Source organism: Taudactylus pleione, unplaced genomic scaffold (assembly GCF_031769625.1).
Source record: "Taudactylus pleione unplaced genomic scaffold, aTauple2 ptg000434l, whole genome shotgun sequence".
Taxonomy (NCBI): domain Eukaryota; kingdom Metazoa; phylum Chordata; class Amphibia; order Anura; family Myobatrachidae; genus Taudactylus; species Taudactylus pleione.
In genome coordinates this window covers 6,198,537-6,219,915 of record NW_028284836.1, presented here as the reverse complement: position 1 = coordinate 6,219,915, position 21,379 = coordinate 6,198,537, and the positions used below count along the sequence as shown (strand labels likewise).

The 21,379-nt window shown below is 49.0% G+C and overlaps 1 protein-coding gene across 5 annotated transcripts in view; it reads left to right on the top strand.

Annotated features, from left to right (window-relative positions):
* DNAJC27 (DnaJ heat shock protein family (Hsp40) member C27) overlaps nucleotides 1–6,634 on the top strand; it is a 49,894-nt gene extending 43,260 nt beyond the window's left edge. For all 5 annotated transcript variants that reach the window (XM_088447578.1, XM_088447577.1, XM_088447576.1 and 2 more), the window contains exons 4-8: nucleotides 3,606–3,675; nucleotides 4,073–4,237; nucleotides 4,821–4,943; nucleotides 5,038–5,198; nucleotides 6,426–6,634. In XM_088447578.1, the coding sequence (XP_088303704.1) occupies nucleotides 3,606–3,675; nucleotides 4,073–4,237; nucleotides 4,821–4,943; nucleotides 5,038–5,198; nucleotides 6,426–6,558 (652 nt within the window). In that variant the 3' untranslated portion in view covers nucleotides 6,559–6,634. The remainder of the gene's footprint in view (nucleotides 1–3,605; nucleotides 3,676–4,072; nucleotides 4,238–4,820; nucleotides 4,944–5,037; nucleotides 5,199–6,425) is intronic.
* Nucleotides 6,635–21,379: the final 14,745 nt, after the last annotated feature.

The following is a 21,379-nucleotide window of genomic DNA, read 5'->3' as shown; positions in this document are numbered from 1 at the left end:
AGTCCCATGTCATGTGTCTGTATTAGGGGCACGTCCTCCATCACTCCGCCATGTGTTACATGTGCGGCAGAAGTCCCATGTCATGTGTCTGTATAAGCCACACGTCCTCCGTCACTCCGCCATGTGTTACATGTGTGTCAGTGTGGCAGAAGTCCCATGTCATGTGTCTGTATAAGCCACACGTCCTCCGTCACTCCGCCATATGTTACATGTGTGTCAGTGTGGCAGAAGTCCCTTGTCATGTGTCTGTATAAGGCGCACGTCCGGGGTCACTCCGCCATGTGTTACATGTGTGTCATTGTTGCAGAAGTTCCATGTCATATGTCTGTATAAGGCGCACGTCCTCCGTCACTCCGCCATGTGTTACATGTGTGGCAGAAGTCCCATGTCATGTGCCTGTATAAGCCACACGTCCGGGGTCACTCCGCCATATGTTACATGTGTGTCATTGTGGCAGAAGTCCCGTGTCATGTGTCTGTATAAGCCGCACGTCCTCCATCACTCCTGCCACACTGACACACATGTAACATATGGCGGAGTGATGGAGGACGTGCGGCTTATACAGACACATGACACGGGACTTCTGCCACAATGACACACATGTAACATATGGCGGAGTGACCCCGGACGTGTGGCTTATACAGGCACATGACATGGGACTTCTGCCACACATGTAACATATGGCGGAGTGATTGAGGACGTGCGGCTTATACAGACACATGACAAGGGACTTCTGCCACACTGACACACATGTAACATATGGCTGAGTGACGGAGGACGTGCGGCTTATACAGACACATGACATGGGACTTCTGCCACACTGACACACATGTAACATATGGCGGAGTGATGGAGGACGTGCCGCTTATACAGACACATGACACGGGACTTCTGCCACACTGACACACATGTAACATATGGCGAAGTCCCATGTCATATGTCTGTATAAGCCGCACGTCCTCCGTCACTCCGCCATGTGTTACATGTGTGGCAGAAGTCCCGTGTCATGTGTCTGTATAAGCCACACGTCCTCCGTCACTCCGCCATATGTTACATGTGTGTCAGTGTGGCAGAAGTCCCATGTCATGTCTGTATAAGCCGCATGTCCTCAATCACTCTGCTATGTGTTACATGTGTGTCAGTGTGGCAGAAGTCCCATGTCATGTGTCTGTATAAGCCGCACGTCCTCCGCCACTCCGCCATTTGTTACATGTGTGTCATTGTGGCAGAAGTCCTGTGTCATGTGTCTGTATAAGGCGCATGTCCTCCATCACTCCGCCATGTTACATGTGTGTCAGTGTGGCAGAAGTCCCGTGTCATGTGTCTGTATAAGCCGCACGTCCGGGGTCACTCCGCCATATGTTACAAGTGTGGCAGTAGTCCCATGTCATGTGTCTGTATAAGCCGCACTTCCTCCGTCACTCCGCCATATGTTACATGTGTGTCAGTGTGGCAGAAGTCCCATGTCATGTGTCTGTATAAGGGGCACGTCCTCCATCACTCCGCCATGTGCTACATGTGTGTCAGTGTGGCAGAAGTCCCATGTCATGTGTCTGTATAAGCTGCACGTCCTCCGTCACTCCGCCATGTGTTACATGTGCGGCAGAAGTCCCATGTCATGTGTCTGTATAAGCCACACGTCCTCCGTCACTCCGCCATGTGTTACATGTGTGTCAGTGTGGCAGAAGTCCCATGTCATGTGTCTGTATAAGCCACACGTCCTCCGTCACTCCGCCATATGTTACATGTGTGTCAGTGTGGCAGAAGTCCCGTGTCATGTGTCTGTATAAGCCACACGTCCGGGGTCACTCCGCCATATGTTACATGTGTGTCAGTGTGGCAGAAGTCCCATGTCATGTGTCTGTATAAGCCGCATGTCCTCAATCACTCTGCTATGTGTTACATGTGTGGCAGTATTCCCATGTTATGTGTCTGTGTAAGTCGTACGTCCTCCATCACTCCGCCATTTGTTACATGTGTGTCATTGTGGCAGAAGTCCCATGTCATGTGTCTGTATAAGCCGCACGTCCATTTGTTACATGTATGTCAGTGTGGCAGAAGTCCCATGTCTTGTGTCTGTATAAGCCACACGTCCTCCATCACTCCTGCCACACTGACACACATGTAACATATGGCGGAGTCCCCTGTCATGTGTCTGTATAAGCCGCACTCCGCCATATGTTACATGTGTGGCAGAAGTCCCTGGCTCACTTCACCACACTTTATCACTGCTTGATACATCACCTGCTGCATTGATGGGACCCAGAGGAAAAGGTGCTGTAACTGAGGGCAATCATTGGGAATCTAATGAGCCCATTTCTCTTGGAGTTTTGAGATTTGAACCTTTTGCTGGTAGGAGTTATAGCTGATAGAGTGGATGTATGGGTGAGCTCTCCCCTGACGTGAGTGACTGTACTCTGGCCCTGATTCAGAGCCGGACGCTGTGACAGAGCGCTCGCTCTGAATCAGGGCCGTCCTTCTGAATTTTTAGAGCGGCCGCCTGGCAGCTCGTAGAGCTGTGGGTGACCACCCACAGCTATAGCGAGATGCCAGGAAGATGGTCGCCATAGTCAAGACCATTGCGACCAGTGGCGGTTCTAGGGGTGGGCTAACAGGGCAGTCGCCCGGGGCGCCGGCCCCTAGAGGGCGCCACTGAGTCCCCTGAAGTGAAAAAAAAAATCCCATAATAAAAAAAATAACAGCGCCGGTCCCCCCCGCATTGCCGGGCGCCCCTTGATGTTTGTTATCAGTGGGCACCTGGCTCCCTCCCTGCAAAGGCAGCCGAAGCTCACTCCAGAGCTCCGGCTCCCGCATAGAGCACTATGGGAGGGACGTCCTGAAATCATGACATCTCTCCCATAGATCCGTGGAGCCGCTGCAGCAGATAGCACTACTGCATTACTGCACATGGCAATTATTCACCACGAGGGGAGAGCTTGGGGGAAGCCTAGCACCTTCATAAGTGCTGGGCACGGCCCACAGTTTGATGAATTGGGGGTGTTCCGCAAGGACATGCCCCCTTTCCGGAAGCGCGTGTGCTTTCAGCGTGTGCAGAGGAACGTTATCTACAAAAAGTTGTTTGTTGGTGGTTGTTTTTTTTGGGGGGGGGGCGCAACTGTGAACTTTCGCCCTGAGCTCCACAATGTCTAGAACCGGCCCTGATCGCGACCATCGGGCTTGCGACGAGACCCTTGCGGTAGGGTCTCGTTGCCGCAAGCCCTGGAGTGCTTTTGGCTCTATCACTCCCACCACTAGTGATGTCAGTGGGGCCGGCCCCAGACGGTAGGTGTTCCCATGGGAACGCCTCCGTCTGGCCAGCCATGCCCCCGGCAACCCCACCAAAGAGCGCTATCCGGGTCTCGCGCATGCGCTCGACGGAGCCGCCTCCGTCGTGCGCACTGGGCCAACATCGACCCGCTTGCGAGCGCTCAGCGCTCGCGAGCGGGTCTGAATCAGGCCCTCTGTACACAGCAGAGGACTGCAGCCATACCGTATGCTGGGTGCAGGAGATTACTAATCAGCGTGTGACCGGCAGCACTGGTGCTATAAACGTGCGGTTACCATTGATGAACGTAACCATGATCTTCTCATTTTTCTCTTTTCAGAGTACAAATAAGAGAGCGAGAAATCAAAGTTAATATATTTGACATGGCGGGCCATGCGTTCTTCTACGAGGTACAGAAAAGTCATGTTATCTCAATGAATGTATGAGGAGAATGGAGCAGTCTGTACCCAGATACAGTGTCTAATGTTTAATAGATCCTCATTATGAAATGACCTAGTCTGCAGATCGCCCTGTAATGCAGCCACACGGAGGTTCATCAAAACTGGGAGACATCCTTATACTGTGTCCTCTTGGGAAGTTTCAGTTCTTTGTGGAGGGATTATACTGTTATACTAATTGCCATTACTAGTATTATCTGTCTGTCCCCCCCCCCCCCCGCTCTGTCCTGTCCTGTCCCCAACTCCCCTTTACCGTGACCAGAGCCACAGTAACAGCTATAGATTCCTGTGGAACAACCCATTGTGCTATTTTTATGCTCCTAATCCGGTTTACGTCCCGTTTTTGAAGGTCCGCAACGAGTTCTACAAGGACACCCAGGGGGTCATACTGGTGTACGACGTCGGCCTGAAGGAGTCCTTTGACAGTCTCGATGCCTGGTTAGCAGAGATGAAACAGGAACTGGGTTCACAGGGGAACATCGAGAACGTGGTCTTTGTGGTCTGCGCAAACAAGGTGCGCGAGGGTCGGGGACAAGCTTTAAACAAAAGGAAAATGCAGCGTTAGTGTGAGGGCGCTCCTGCAATGCCAGGAAAGTCAATAAAAAAAAAATATATAAAACAAAGCAGTGCAAATTATAGAGATTCATTACACATTTACATTGAATAATCTTATTAAAAAAAAAAAACCTCATAGGGGAGTAGAACAAATGGATTACATATATAACCCCATTATGGGGTATTGTGTGTAGAAGTTTGAGGACAAAAATTAATTTATTTCATTTTGGAATAAGGCTGTAACATAACAACATGTGGAAAAAAGTGAAGCGCTGTGAATACTTTCCGGATGCACTGTAACTTGGTGTATGAATTAACTAGATCGATACAATGAAGTTTTCTCGCTGCCCACGTGCAGTCAATATGCAAACAGCCAATCAGAGCTGCTTTCCCACAAGCCAATCCAGTCCTTTCACCTCCTGGGTCATGACGCAGGATTGGCTGGTGTGTGTCAGTCTGAGAACTAGCAGTGCCCAGGTCATATTAGCTTGGCTTTACCTTCATAGAACCTAGTGCATACATTGTGCTCTGTCCTCTTACAGATTGACTGTACCAAGCATCGCTGCGTGGATGAGAGCGAGGGGCGTCTCTGGGCAGAGAGCCGGGGATTTCTGTATTTCGAAACCTCGGCGCAGAGCGGTGAAGGAATAAATGAGATGTTCCAGGTAAGGCTGTGTAATCCCTCTCAGCCCATCGGCTACGTACGTGTAAGATCTGCTTTCTTGTAACGAGGTCCATTAATGTATCTCTTGCTCTAAGGCCTTTTACTCCGCCATTGTGGACTTGTGTGACAACGGGGGGAAGAGGCCGATGTCGGCCATTAATATCGGCTTCACCAAAGAGCAGGCAGATACCATACGGCGGATTCGCAGCAGCAAGGACAGCTGGGACATGCTGGGGGTAAAGCCGGGGGCCACCAGGTACACAGTGTTATTCCCGTACAGTCTGATGGGGGGGATGCAGCGAGTAATGTAATCACAGCGTGTGCTAGTTACATGCACTCATATCTAATCCTGAGAGCACAATGCGTGTGGTGATGCACGGACGCTGGACACAGATAGATAAAGGGGGGGGGGGGCGTCATCTTTTGACAGTTCCCACTGTGGGTCTCATTCAGACCCGCTCGCAAGCGCTTGAGTGCTGGCAAGCGGGTCGATGTTGGGCTCCCCGCATGCGCAGTGGCCGCACTGCGCGTGCGCAAGCCCCGGAGCGAGAGAGAAATTCTCTCGCTCCGGGGGCTCACAACAAAAGGGGCGGCTGTCGATGGTGATCGACAGCTCGCCCCGTTTTGTAGGCGTGGCAGGGGGTTGGCTTCACAAACGGAGGCGTTCCCAAACGAATGCCTGCCGTTTGTGGTCGGCCCCACTGACATCACCAGTGATGTCAGTGGGAGAGCAACCGGCTCTGTTAGAGCCGGAAGCTCTCTGGGGCTTGCGGCAGACGAGACCCTACCACAAGGGTCACAGTGGGCCTGATTCAGAGCCAGACGATATTTGCGGACGGTCGTTGCAAAAAAGGGGCCGGCTATTTAAATTGAGCGCTCGCTCTTTGCGTTTTTTTGACGCCTCTATGTCTGAGCGACCGAACGAAAAATCCGCTCTCTATTTTGTAAAGACGCCCCTTTGCCGTTCGCATCACACGTCATCTCCGCTATTTATTACATTAATCGGGTACATCGAAAGGCTATCACTGCGAGCAGTTCAGGCTAAAAGACAACCAAGTGACGTGGTCGATGACGCTCCTTTACTAATTATGCACTCCCATTAAACGCCCTTTTGACCGTTTGGCACGCCTGTGTTCGGATCTCCACTCCCCCGTTTTCAAGCACCGGTACATTCTGTCAATCAAATTAGCAGCCCCTCGCTGTTTTGCGAGCGCACGATTTCCGACCGCAATGACTGGTTTGCGCATGCGCATTACGACCCATACGCGTGTGCAGTTGTGCGAACATCGCTCAGAGCGAACGAGCGGCTCTGAATCGGGCCCAGTGCCCCCAAGTGGCCATCACTACCAGCCCCAAGCCCCTCAGCCAAGGCTGTGCTCAGATGTAATCTGCCAGTAAATGCTTTGTGCAGTCACCTCGTTACATGATGTCAGTCTGTTTTAAAATTAAGAAAAAAAATACAAAAATCTTTTGTTCTTCTCAGGGAGGAGGTGAACAAAGCTTATCGCAAGCTGGCGGTGCTCCTTCACCCCGACAAATGTGTGGCACCGGGCAGCGAGGATGCTTTCAAGGCGGTGGTGAACGCTCGCACAGCCCTGCTGAAGAACATAAAATAGCGGGCGCAGCTTCCGTCTTCCGATGCCATCGAGGTGATCCAACCAGACATTTCCAGCACTAGAAGATTGTAACCAGGGCTTTACCCCTCTTGTGGACAGAACACGGCAAGAGATCTCTGTTTTACTGCATGCAGACACAGCCTAGGCGCCCCCACCCACTGACTGGGGATCACGCACAGAGGGGGCCTGGCTCCTGTATGTACCTACTGTAGTTCTCATGGTATAAGCACAAACAGTAGGTCAGGCGGTTACGTTACTGGTCTTAGTTGCTTCTCTGCGCCACTCCTCGCTGCCATATCCATCATTCTGTGTCTGTGAGCGACGGGGGCGATACGATACGATATAGCATATAGCAAGCGGAATCAATTTTCTACTTCACTAAAAGTGACGTTATTGGCTAGTTAATACCTGTATTTCCCTTTTTCCGCTACAACTTTAGAGGCAGTGATGATTTTAGAAGGAATAGATCTTTATTAAACCTAGCGCACTTACCGTGAGCGCGCCAGACTGCGCCAATGGTCCTGTGTTGCCCATGGATACCGTTATTCCGCATCTGACGCTTCAGGTTTCTGTCTCTGGCTCTCCGTGCGTTGCTGGTATTATTCTATAATGGTGATAGTACATTGTAGGACATTCTGCTGTAGAAGTATAACAGCGGATTCAAGAGAGTTGGTGGAACCCTGTAAGATGGTAGAAGATTGGAAGGGCACATCCAGAGAGCAGCAACATCAGGGCCAGACGGCCGTTAGCCCTCAGTGTGCGAGTCCGTGCGCTTAATTAGGGATTTACACAAAGATGACGGCTAGAGGTAGATTTTTAAAGGGATTACAAAAGTTTGTTGTTAAAAAAAATATATATATATATATCCTAAATTATTTGTTAACTGAATATTTCTTAATTTAATGAGAAGAGCGAGCGAGAGATCCCATGGTCTTCCTGCTGCTGTTCAGAGGACTGGGCTTCCGGAAATGCCCTGCGCCCCTGTGCTGTAAACGCTGGGGTTTTAGAGTTTGACCCGGACTTTTGGTTACTTTCTATTTTTTGCTCTTAATTTAAATCCAAAATGTTGAGTTTCTAACACCTTTACTCATGAAAGGAATCTGCGTCAGACTATCGCCAAAGTAGCGAATTAAGTTTATAGATTCTATCTTCCCAGGCACCTACGGTAGTAATGGACTTAAAGGGCAGCTAAACCCACATAACGTGATACTTTTACTCTGTTACCTAGGAGACTGAAGCCTATCAACAAAATGTGTGTGTGCGTATATATATAAAAATATAAATAAATAAATAAAATGCTTCGGCTCATTAAAGAAGTTGGAGAAGCTCTATCTCCTTTATAATTTTGGCCTGAAGTAGGGAAATGTAGTTTTGCTCTTTAAGGTTTCCCAGGCATCTAGGCAGCTGTCAGGAGGCCATGGGCTGTCTGTGGGGCAGGAGGGCCACGGGCTGTCTGTGGGGCAGGAGGGCCACGGGCTGTCTGTGGGGCAGGAGGGCCACGGGCTGTCTGTGGGGCAGGAGGGCCACGGGCTGTCTGTGGGGCAGGAGGGCCACGGGCTGTCTGTGGGGCAGGAGGGCCACGGGCTGTCTGTGGGGCAGGTATGAGCAGCTATCATGTAAATGTTTCCTATACCGTCAGTCCTGTGGAGGGCCGGATTAAGGTTTGTGGGGTCCCCAGGGCAACTAAGTTTGTGGGGGCCCCTTCAAGCCACACATAGTCGAGCCCAGCCCAGCCGTGCCCCCAGTAGCAGTCCCCACTCAACATTAGTCCCCCCCAGGAGTACCCCTAGTAGTAATCCCCCTCTATGCTGTGTCCCCCACACTATGCTGTATACTGCACACAGTAGTAGTCCCAGCAGTGTGCAGTGCCCCCAGTAGTAGTCCTCCCAGCAGTGCCCCTAGTAGTACCCCCTGCAGTACCCCTAGTAGTAGTACACCCCCAGCAGTGCCCCTTGTAGTACCCCCTGCAGTACCCCTAGTAGTAGTAGTACCCCCTGCAGTACCCCTAGTAGTAGTAGTACCCCCTGCAGTGCCCCTAGTAGTAGTACGCCCCCAGCAGTGCCCCTTGTAGTACCCCTAGTAGTAGTAGTACCCCCTGCAGTGCCCCTAGTAGTACCCCTAGTAGTAGTAGTACCCCCTGCAGTGCCCCTAGTAGTAGTAGTACCTCCTGCAGTGCTCCCAGTAGTAGTACGCCCCCAGCAGTGCCCCTTGTAGTACCACCTGCAGTGCCCCTAGTAGTAGTACCCCCTGCAGTGCCCCTAGTAGTAGTACCCCCTGCAGTGCCCCTAGTAGTAGTACCTCCTGCAGTGCTCCCAGTAGTAGTACGCCCCCAGCAGTGCCCCTAGTAGTACCTCCTGCAGTGCCCCTAGTAGTAGTACCTCCTGCAGTGCTCCCAGTAGTAGTACGCCCCCAGCAGTGCCCCTTGTAGTACCACCTGCAGTGCCCCTAGTAGTAGTACCCCCTGCAGTGCCCCTAGTAGTAGTAGTACCCCCTGCAGTGCCCCTTGTAGTAGTAGTATCCTCTGCAGTGCCCCTTGTAGTACCCCCTGCAGTGCCCCTAGTAGTAGTACCCCCTGCAGTGCCCCTAGTAGTAGTACGCCCCCTGCAGTGCCCGTAGTAGTAGTACCCCCTGCAGTGCCCCTAGTAGTACCCACTGCAGTGCCCCTAGTAGTAGTACGCCCCTAGCAGTGCCCCTAGTAGTAGTAGTACCCCCTGCAGTGCCCCTAGTAGTAGAACCCCCTGCAGTGCCCCTAGTAGTAGTACCCCCTGCAGTGCCCCTAGAAGTAGTACCCCCCCTGCAGTGCCCCTAGTAGTAGTACCCCCCCAGACACACAAAAAAAAAAAAACAACTTCCACTCTGTCGTCTGTTCTTCCGTCTGGCGTCCTCCCGGGCCGGCCCGCTCTGCATGATGGGAAATCTTCCATCAGCCACTGCGAGAGCCGGAAGATGGAGGCTTCGGCAGTGGGAGCAGCAGCCGATGAGAGTCTGTGTGACTCTCATCGGCTGCTAAAACAAACGCACAGCTGCCGGCGGCTGTGTGTTTGTGCTGTGTAGTGCGGACAGCACTTATGTGCCATCCACACTACCACCCTGCCCCAAGCTGATGCAGCTGCAGAGCGCCCTCCTCCCGGTAAACATGTGCCGCCGGCACCTGTTGTCACATCGACCCTGTGTGGGGGCCCTCTGTATGTGGGGGCCCAGGGCCGACCGCCCCTGTCGGACAGCTTTGTACATAGTCAGATCTTGTCCCTGAGTGTTATGCAGAGGTACAGCGGCAGCTCCTCTGATACACAGTCAGATCTTGTCCCTGAGTGTTATGCAGAGGTACAGCGGCAGCTCCCCTGATACAGTCAGATCTTGTCCCTGAGTGCTATGCAGAGGTACAGCGGCAGCTCCCCTGATACAGTCAGATCTTGTCCCTGAGTGCTATGCAGAGGTACAGCGGCAGCTCCCCTGATACACAATCAGATCTTGTCCCTGAGTGTTATGCAGAGGTACAGCGGCAGCTCCCCTGATACAGTCAGATCTTGTCCCTGAGTGCTATGCAGAGGTACAGCGGCAGCTCCCCTGATACAGTCAGATCTTGTCCCTGAGTGCTATGCAGAGGTACAGCGGCAGCTCCCCTGATACACAATCAGATCTTGTCCCTGAGTGTTATGCAGAGGTACAGTGGCAGCTCCCTTGATACACGGTCAGATCTTGTCCCTGAGTGTTATGCAGAGGTACAGTGGCAGCTCCCTTGATACACGGTCAGATCTTGTCCCTGAGTGTTATGCAGAGGTACAGCGGCAGCTCCCCTGATACACGGTCAGATCTTGTCCCTGAGTGTTATGCAGAGGTACAGCGGCAGCTCCCTTGATACACGGTCAGATCTTGTCCCTGAGTGTTATGCAGAGGTACAGCGGCAGCTCCCTTGATACACGGTCAGATCTTGTCCCTGAGTGTTATGCAGAGGTACAGCGGCAGCTCCCGATACACAGTCAGATCTTGTCCCTGAGTGTTATGCAGAGGTACAGTGGCAGCTCCCCTGATACACAGTCAGATCTTGTTCCTGAGTGTTATGTAGAGGTACAGCGGCAGTTCCCCTGATAGTCAGATCTTGTCCCTGAGTGTTATGCAGAGGTACAGCGGCAGCTCCCTTGATACACGGTCAGATCTTGTCCCTGAATGTTATGCAGAGGTACAGCGGCAGCTCCCTTGATACACGGTCAAATCTTGTCCCTGAGTGTTATGCAGAGGTACAGCGGCAGCTCCCCTGATACACGGTCAGATCTTGTCCCTGAGTGTTATGCAGAGGTACAGCGGCAGCTTCCTTGATACACGGTCAGATCTTGTCCCTGAGTGTTATGCAGAGGTACAGCGGCAGCTCCCCTGATACACGGTCAGATCTTGTCCCTGAGTGTTATGCAGAGGTACAGCGGCAGCTCCCTTGATACACGGTCAGATCTTGTCCCTGAGTGTTATGCAGAGGTACAGCGGCAGCTCCCGATACACAGTCAGATCTTGTCCCTGAGTGTTATGCAGAGGTACAGTGGCAGCTCCCCTGATACACAGTCAGATCTTGTCCCTGAGTGTTATGCAGAGGTACAGCGGCAGCTCCCCTGATACAGTCAGATCTTGTCCCTGAGTGTTATGCAGAGGTACAGCGGCAGCTCCCCTGATACAGTCAGATCTTGTCCCTGAGTGTTATGCAGAGGTACAGCGGCAGCTCCCCTGATACACGTTCAGGTGATCTTTTCTACATAATGATATACTAGGGTTGGGGGCTTTAGTGTGTAACTCATTATTTGATTTGGTTCTACATGAGTATAAGCTGAATGAACAAGGCATTGGTGTGTGTAGATATGTCCCATTGATCTACCTTTTGCATTGCTTTATACTGTTGTGATACTACTATTGTGCGCACAGTTTGGTTTTCCCGCAGTAGCTATATTTACCGCACCAGTGTCTGTGATATGTAAAAGTGGTAGTTAATAGATAACAAGATTGCAGAATAACAAATTTGTTTTTGCGTAGAGGTGGCTGTCTGTTTGCTCCATGTGAATGCATTAATTCCCTGGGAACCTGTGACCTCACTGGCGCCCTCTTTTGGTGCTGCCGCAGAATGACAGCCTCCCAGTCTTGCGTATTTCTAAGATAAAATATTATATAATGCAATGTCGTTGTTTTATGATTGGCGGTTTTGCCGGTGTCATATTGAAATGTCTGTTCTTCAGCCTTACACACACACACACAGACCAAATCATGCTACAATTATAGCGTGCACGAGTAACAATTCTATATCATACCAAATGCAGTTTAATGTCATTTCTACATGTATGTATCTGCTGCTGCAAATGCCGATTTTTAAATGGAAGACAAGAACGTTTCTATGCAATAATTTAGTTGGACTTTATTTTCCTAAGTAAAAACAATTATTTATAGCTCATCTATCACTGCTCATTATGATGCAAAATTGGGGAACTCTCGGAGATAGGAGTATCCATGTTTTAACCCAATTACAGTAGTCAAACAATGCAGTTTTATAATACCAATATTGTAGGAGGGTTTATTTATGCTTAAAATGACAAGCAATGGCCATATTGTACTTTTATATTTGTATAATGTCTCATGTTATTACCTTTTAAATGTATGTGATCTATGTTTAGACCTCTCCTAAGCAGCGCTACTGTATTAATGAAGAGGCAATGGCTGACCGGCTGCAATAACCCATTAATAGCAAGTGGCTTTGTCTGACCTATATGGGGAGATGTATCAGAGCTTCTAAAGAGAACAGTTGTCAGCGTTTTCCAAGGCAACCAATAAGATTATAGCTGTCGTCTATCTAGTATGTTTTGTAAAATGATAACTAGAATCTGATTGGTTGAACTGGGGCGACACCTCAAATTGTCCTCTTTGGAAGGTTAAATAAATCTACCCCATAGAGCTGCCTGTGTCTGGCTGCACTGGTGATTTGGGGGTCTATTTACTAAGCCTTGTATGGAGATAAAGTACCAGCCAATCGGCTCCTAACTGCCATGTCACAGGCTGTGTTTGAAAAATGACAGGAGCTGGTTGGTTGGTACTTTATCTCCGTTCACTTAATTTCCCTCCAAGGCTTAGTAAATAGACCCCTTGGTGATCTAAAAACTTTATAGAAGAGTCCTAGGGAAAGTTAGGTCTACATAAGCCTTCCAATGCGCTAATCCAACGTAGCGCAGTGTGGGCTGGAGAACGATGGCGAGTTCTGCTACCAAGTACAATAAATACAGGAACTGCTGATAAGTGACAATTGTGCATATGATAAAACATTACACGTCGTCTTGTATCATTCCAGGTGATCCCACACAGACTGGTACATTTACTAAAGGTTGTTTTGGCTTTCTGGGTGATTTTCCGACTGGGGGGAATTGAATTAGAGGCGAAATCGGACAATTTTGCCGTCGTTGGCGAAATCGGCCGACTGATCGACCTATTTCACCAACGACTGTGAAAAAAAAACGGCCGATTTTTGCCAAAAAAGTGGCGAAAAATGTGAAAAAACCCTATTTTGCGGTTAAAAATGTGTGATTTCTTTCAGAACCCTTTGGACAGCTCCCCTAATGATACTTTAGGGGGAAAAAAAATTGTAAGCTGCGCACTTTGGCGAAAAATGACCGCTGAAATTTTGGTAAATTATTTTTTTGTGAAAAAATGCGTTTAAAGTATAGGGTCTGGTATTTCGGAGGGCTGTAAGGATGCGTCAGGTGTTTTATTTATCGCACGTGGCTGGTGCTGGTAGTTATTCAAAACCGCTAAAAAAAAAATCGCCTGCGCCAGCCACATTCGATGTTTAAAACACTTGACGCATCCTTACAGCCGAAATACCAGACCCAATACATTAAATGCATTTGTCACGGAAAAAAAAAAAAAATTTGACCGAAATTTCAGTGGTCGATTTTCACCAAAGTACGCAACTTAATTATAAAAAAAATTGCTACAGTATCATTAGTGGGGCTGTCCAAAGGGTTCTGAAAGAAATCCCCACATTGTTACCTAAAAATAGGGATTTTGCACATTTTTCCCCATTTCTCAAAATCAGCGATTTTAAAATATCACATGTGTAATAATATCACCGAAATATCGGCAATAACATTGCCGGTCATTGAATCCGGCCGTGTTACAAACAGACTGTGACTAAAGAAAATCAACTTTAGAATACTCTGCTGGTATGGGAAAAAAGAGGGGGATAAATCTGCGTAGGGTACCCCCCATTCTCCTATAAAACCAGCCAGGGGGCATAACACCATAACAGGGACACTTAGAGCACAGGGTCCCTCTACCATAACATTAACCAGCCCCAAACTGGTCAGCCCAGGGCTGCCAATCCTCAAAGTCGGGACCCCATAAATAAAATTGTATGTTCCCCCCCCCTCTCCCTCTGGAAGAACTACCCCTGGTGGGATTGGGTGCGGGGTTAATGGTAAAAGGACAGATAATATTGTTCTTTATGGACGGACTGCAACTACTAGCAAGCCTGCCCCAGCATGCTGGCACTGCGGTTCTCCCAAAATGCATAGAGGTACAACGGCTCTCCCTTGTTAATGGAGGCATGTGTTTGCTAGTCGTTCAATGCAGTAATAACTAGGATAATTGTGCACTTGTCCAGGCTGTAATAGTGCTGCGTCAGGCGATCGCTGTCTCTGCATGATCTCATCTGTAAATTATTATTATGTTATTTATATAGCGCACACATTACACAGCATTATACAGAGAATATTTTGTTCACATCTGTAAATTTTGGGATTTTATTTAATTTTGTTATTAGCAATGTGTTTGTGAATTCAGTGAAACCATGTTACGGGCAGAATATTCATTTGAATGCAACATCATCAGTATATGTATATTCATCCGGTCTACACTTTCATAAATGTATTTTGAACTTTTGCAATCTGTGTTCATCTAAAGAAAATTTTGTAAAATAATAAAAATACATCCACAAAAAACGAAGGCCCAGAAGTGATCTTTCCCCAGTAATAAATCCACCTCTGATCTGTTTACAAGATGTTTTATTTCAGGAAGATGAAGATTATACCTGTATAAGGACCCATCTGGGAGCCAAACCCCTTATGGAACGAAGACCACTCCATCACATTGACAAGGGGATTTAGCACATCAGGGCAATAAAACCAGTCACTATTAACCCTTTATAGTAATTTCCAATGTCACATGCCATTCAGCTGACTATGGTTTTCTGTGGGGAATATTAGCAGCAACACAGTTCTGTGGCTGCATGTACATTCCAGTGGGAGCGGGGATGTCTTCCCCCTGCATCCTTACCACACATTACACATGTCATATCACGCATCCTGTAAGTAACATATCAGGTTTTAGAGCTAGTATTCACTGATGAGCACAAACACTTGTATATACAGCAGGGGACTATTTCCCACAGTGGGAATTACCTATTACACACAGTAACACAACCTGGTCAGACTCATTGATATAAGGCCCTATTCATGTCCAATACACTGTTCTGTCCACAGCAGTATGTGAGGCACAAACCGGACTGGCTCTAGGGATGTTCGACCAGTGCGGTCACACAGGGGCACCACCCGTAGAGGGCGCACCCCTCCCCAACATCCTGATTTCAGCAAGACAGTACTGGCCCACTGTTCCACCCGTGGGCCGAAGTCTACGCAAGTGGTCAAATCGGGAGGTTGGGGACCCCCACAGCGGTGCCAGAGTCTGAATGGATGCTGCGCGCAGCATCCATTAAGTGACGAGAAAGGGCTGGGGGAAGCCCAGCTAGTGAGGCTCCCCCCAGCCTGATGTTATTTGGAGGCGTGCCAGCAAATAATGTAACATGGGCGTGGCCTATGGTAATTAGTCCAGGACCCCATTCGTGTTCCGACCCCTGGAGCCGGCCCTGTGCACAAACACCCCATCTGCATTACAATGGGCCAAGTTCCACTCTCTCAGATAGTGTGCTGCATCAGCTGGGCCCTCTACTGATTACATTCCTGTACTTATACACTGGAAAGCCGAAATGGGCTGTAAAAAGTACACGACTGTGGGACGAGCCAAGCTGCTGGGTTAGTAACAAGCAGGGGGGCGGTGTCACACACACACACACCCCCATCCAGTGTATCTCTGTAATCCAACATTGCCAAGTTTTCCTGTGAGCCTGTATAGGATGCACGTGCAAGGCGAAATCGTTGATTAGTGATAGCAAAATACCGATCCGGAACTATTATCGCAGCCGTCACAGAGAACTGAGTCGCCCCCTGTGAAGTGCTGCTTGTTTGGGGGGGGGGGGGGGGGGCGATATCATTAACACACAATTACAACGACATGCACTACGAACATAATTGTTTATATACGGAAAAGTGTGTATAACATTGTAAAGACAAATGACTTCATAGCAGGGTCCCCGGGTATGACGCATACGGTAAATATTTTTGCTTTATTTACAGGCACAGGAGAATCTGGGCTCTTGCACACAGGGGCCACAATCAGGCGGCATTCTGGATAGAGCGCAATGCAAGGAAAGGTCGGTGAGAATATTGCAGGCCTCTCTGATTCGCTGATCCTGCATCTTCTGTTTATGCAAGCGGCGGGTTAGAGCTGTGTGCACTGTTTTACGCCTCTTTGCTCAGACCTGCGGATTCAGCGGGCTCTAATGAACGCCAGATGCGTGTTTGTCCTATGTGGGGGGCTCATGTCGCTTTCCATCCTTATAACACAGAGAGAATTCTCTGAGGACATTCCTAACGCTTATTATTACATTCCAGGAGGCTGAGATTGAAAACATTTTGGTTTTCTGATCACAAATCTTTTGAAATAATTTACTTATTTGCCTAAGAAAACCGTGTTCCATGTGTGTTCCTGCAGGCTCGCCCTCAGTGTGCGCTGTGTTCTAGCAGGCTCGCCCTCAGTGTGCGCTGTGTTCCTGCAGGCTCGCCCTCGGTGTGCGCTGTGTTCCTGCAGGCTCGCCCTCAGTGTGCGCTGTGTTCCTGCAGGCTCGCCCTCAGTGCGCGCTGGTGACCTGGACGATTATTACTCTAATTCCCAGAGCACATGTAGCCTAATTCTGATGCAGGGACGGGCTAAACTTACCTGTAAATAGGTTTTATTTTTCAGTGTCGCAGTTGTCTGTCGAGCGACAGTGATGGGGGGGGGGATAGAGGAGAGAAGGAGAAATAGAAGTGTAGGAATGGGGGGGGATACAAAAAAAAAAAAGGAGGTAGAGAGCTAGAACGATAAGTGAGATGGGAAGAGACTGAAAGGTGGATTAGGACTGCAGAGAGTAGAGGGGGGAGAGTAGGGCGACTCTACAGCCATGGCCAAAAGTTTTGAGAATGACACAAGTATTGGTTTGCACAAAGTTTGCTGCTTCATTGATATTAGACCCATTTGTCAGATGTTACTATGGTATACTGAGGTAACATTACAGCATTTCATAAGTGTCAGAGGCTTTTAATGACAATTACATTAAGTTTATGCAAAGAGTCAATAGTAGCAGTGTTGACCTTTCTTTTTCAAGGCCTCTGCAATTCGCCCTGGCATGCTGTCACTCATCTTCTGGGCCACATACTGACTGATGGCCGCCCATTCTTACCTAATCAATGCTTGGAGTTTGTCAGAATTTGTGGGTTTTGTTTGTCCATCTGCCTCTTGAGGACTGACCATAAGTTCTCAATGGGATTAAGGTCTGAGGAGTTTCCTGGCCATGCCATAATTTCAATGTTCTGTTCCCCAAGCCACTTAGTTATCACTTTTGCCTTATGGCAAGGTGCTCCATCATGCTGGGAAAAGGCATTGTTCCTCACCAATCCGTTCTTGGATGGTTGGGAGAAGTTGCTCTTGGAGGGTGTTTTGGTACCAGTCTTTATTCATGGCTGTGTTCTTAGGCAAAATTGTGAGTGAGCCCACTCCCTTGGCTGAGAAGCAACCCCACACATGAATGCTCTCAGGATGCTTTACTGTTAGCGTGACACAGGACTGATTGTAGCGCTCACCTTTCCTTCTCCGGACAAGCCGTTTTCCAGATGCCCCAAACAATCTAGGGGATTCATCAGAGAAAATAACTTTACCCCAGTCCTCAGCAGTCCAATCCCTGTACCTTTTCCAGAATCAGTCTGTCCCTGATGTTTTTCCTGGAGAGAAGAGGCTTCTTTGCTGCCCTTATTGACACCAGGCCATCCTCCAAAAGTCTTCGCCTCACTGTGCGTGAAGATGCAGTCACACCTGCCTGCTGCCATTCCTGAGCAAGCTCTGTACTGGTGATGCCCCAATCCCGCAGCTGTATCAACTTTAGGAGACAGTCCTGGCGCTTGCTGGATGTTCTTGGGTGCCCTGATGCGGCCTTCTTCACAACTATTGAACCTCTCTCCTTGAAGTTCTTGATGATCCGATAAATGGTTGATTTAGGTGCAATCTTACTAGCAGCAATATCCTTGCTTGTGAAGCCCTTTTTGTGCAAAGCAATGTTGACTGCACGTGTTTCCTTGCAGGTAACCATGGTTAACAGAGGAAGAACAATGATTTCAAGCTCCTCCCTCCTTTTAAAGCTTCCAGTCTGCTGTTAGGTGCCCACACACATGGCGATCTGCACATGATCAGCCGATGTGTACGATTTCCCTTGAAACTCTCCCCGGCAGCTCTGCACACGATCTCCACACAATTTGGTGTCCAATCTTCAAACGATTTCTCCTGCAGTCAGACTTTCATAGTGCATCACCTCGTAGATTGTCAGATCTGCCCTACTGCATGGCAGATCTGAAGATGCACTGTGCGACCAGCGGGGACACGCATCGTGATCGTGAGTGGGGACTCATGATTTAGCCATATTTTACACGATCTGTCATTCCAATGCGTCGGAATCTGCCAGATCGGGTAAAATATTGCTATGTGTGTGGGCAGCTTAACTCAATCAGCATGACAGAGTGATCTCCAGCCTTGTCCTCGTCAACACTCTCAGCTGTGTTAACGAGAGAATGACTGACATTATGTCAGCTGGTCTTTTGTGGCAGGGCTGAACAATACCCAGGTAGGCTCAGTTGTATTAAGGTCCTTAATTTGTGCCAAGAACACGTTCCCCACACCATTCTTTCAATAACACTAGCCAGAGCCATTGCCACAAGGCAGGAAAGACCCATGGACTTGCGTTGCATATGCCGAATTCTGACCCTGCCGCCTGCATGTAACAGCAGACTCGTCAGACTGGGCCATGTCTTTCCAATCTTCATCTGTTCGGTGGTGGTGACCCTGTGCCCTCTGTAGTCTCAGGGCCGGATTCCGAGCCGAACGCAAATGACAGATGTTTTTTCATCCGTGCGTGCCTCACGATTTTTTACATACAGAGTCGTGGTACACATTTAGACGCACAGTAGCAGAAATGTAAGGGGGCTTTCCTGGACAGTGACTGAGAGGTAACAGAGTAGCAAAACAGATGCACGTAGGTGTTGTGTCTTATGGGGGGTTGGCGGCATGTCGTGGAAAGCGACTGCAGACAGGGGCACACAGCCGCTTACAGAGGAGGATGGAGAAACTGCACCTACCATGGAACAGGTGCAAGTTTTGATAGTGCATCTAAAGAAGCATTAAGCTGTATTCCAGTGTGTAGGGACGCTGACATTGGGCGTCTTCGTCCTGGCATATTCGGACGCATGGGTCTACACCAGGGAAGGACTTTGCAGCGGCAATAGCACAAAGACAGACGTGGCCTTGTCTATGGCCTACTCAGAATCTGCTCCCCAGTTTCCTGTTCTTGCCTGACAGCAGTGAGCCACGGTGTTCTGCTGTCCACCATCCGCTTTAAGTGTTCTTCAGCTTGCCGCCGATGTAACGCTTGTTTGTTAGGAATGGACATCGGAAGCACGATGGTTGGCAACCATCGATGTTTCCGATTCGATGCAAGTACTTTTTCTATGGAATACCAGAAATTCGATAGTTGCCAGCCATCGGATGCAGTTTTCCGATGCCCATCCGATGGCTGGCTGTTCCTTTATCATCCATCTGGGGGATGCCTTACATCTGGGTTATGTATAGTGGTGGTTAAGCCGGACACTAGCTAATTGAAAACTGTCTCCCACCCCCCTATATAACCCCTCCTCTTCCACCGTAAGCTCAGTCTTGTTTTTAATGCCTTTGGAGTAAGGCACTATCTAGATAGGTCCTAGCTTTTAGTTAGGTTTTATTTTAATGTTTTGGATTTGGGTGCTTAGTTTCTGGAGACAGGCGACAAGCACCAACAGAGTGGGAGCTATATAGTTTAGAGGTTTGTGTGAACCTGTATCCCCTCTAAAGATGGCCCCTGACAGAGTCACTAAACTACCAGGTCCCTGGGTCTCTCTCCATTCCAGACACACATCTGAGGGTGCAGCAGGCAAAAAGGTAAGATTTATTACAAAGTATAAAAATCTTGTTGCCCATATACTGCTTCCCGGCACACTGCTTTTGAACAGGTTGGCCGAGGCTTGTAAATACTCACAGTTCCAGTAGAGCCAGCTTGTCTCACACCTCCATGGGCTGTTCAGCACAACATTGCTTCAATCCTGCTGCTTTTAAAGGAGAGAGGGGTCTTGCTGGTTCCAGGACACCGCAGCACGTGCAGGCGCACAGCGGTGATGTCATCAGGCGGGGCCACAAGTAGTTTTCAGGCAGGAGACAGAAGTGAGTAGAGGCCGCTGCCCGTGTAGTCGCATAGAAGGACCCTGCGGCCGGCCACTCCCCCAGTTATTTAGTTTTAAATAAAGGCTGCTTATATTATACTATAAGTATCGTTACTGCACTGTTGCCGCTGATAGTCAGGCAGTAACATACAGGGGTGTGTTTGTGTGACATTTTATTTTACATTTGGTTTATTGGCCAAGAATTTGGTCTTTAAGGGCCAGTTTTTTGGGGGGGGTTTTGCATTTAAACATATGGGTGAATAGAAGTCTTCATTAACCTCTGTCTTTTCTATTCATTCAGGGCTACACTTTTTTTATGGGAATTTAGGTAGCTATCTGTTTGGAGTAGACTTGTCTTTCTTTCTCAGTATGGATAAAAAATGTGAGAAAAAATCGCCAAAAGGTACAGACCAAGGGCCGCTCTGTGCTGGGGTTTTACTATCGGGAAGTTCGGCTGAACAGTCGGTGATGCCTAGCGCTATGGCGGACACCATAGGTTAATTACGTCACTTTCAGGAAAATTATATGATCCCCTGTGCTCAAGCTCCTCCTTTGGCTGATCCTTTGGAAGAGCCCAGATGGGCCCAAAATATGGGACGATGTCTCACTCAGGTGGCGAAGTCTCTAAATAAAATGGCACCGTCTGCAGGGGCCACAGCCATTAAAAAGCGGTCACATTCTTCTATAGATATTCCTGGATAAGAGGCTTCAGCTACTTCTTCACAGGAAGAAGGGGAATTTAATTATGACTGGGAGGACATGACAAAATGGGAGGATGACTCCCTGTCAGATTCAGGAGTTTCTCTGCTGATAGATGCGATCAGGGAAACACTGCAGTTACAGGAGGCGGCTATGCCAGAGACTAGTGCAGTTACAGGAGGCAGCTATGCCAGAGACTAGTGCAGTTACAGGAGGCAGCTATGCCAGGGACTAGTGCAGTTAGTTACAGGAGGCGGCTATGCCAGAGACTAGTGCAGTTACAGGAGGCAGCTATGCCAGAGACTAGTGCAGTTACAGGAGGCGGCTATGCCAGAGACTAGCGCAGTTACAGGAGGCGGCTATGCCAGAGACTAGTGCAGTTACAGGAGGCGGCTATGCCAGAGACTAGTGCAGTTACAGGAGGCGGCTATGCCAGAGACTAGTGCAGTTACAGGAGGTGGCTATGCCAGAGACTAGCGCAGTTACAG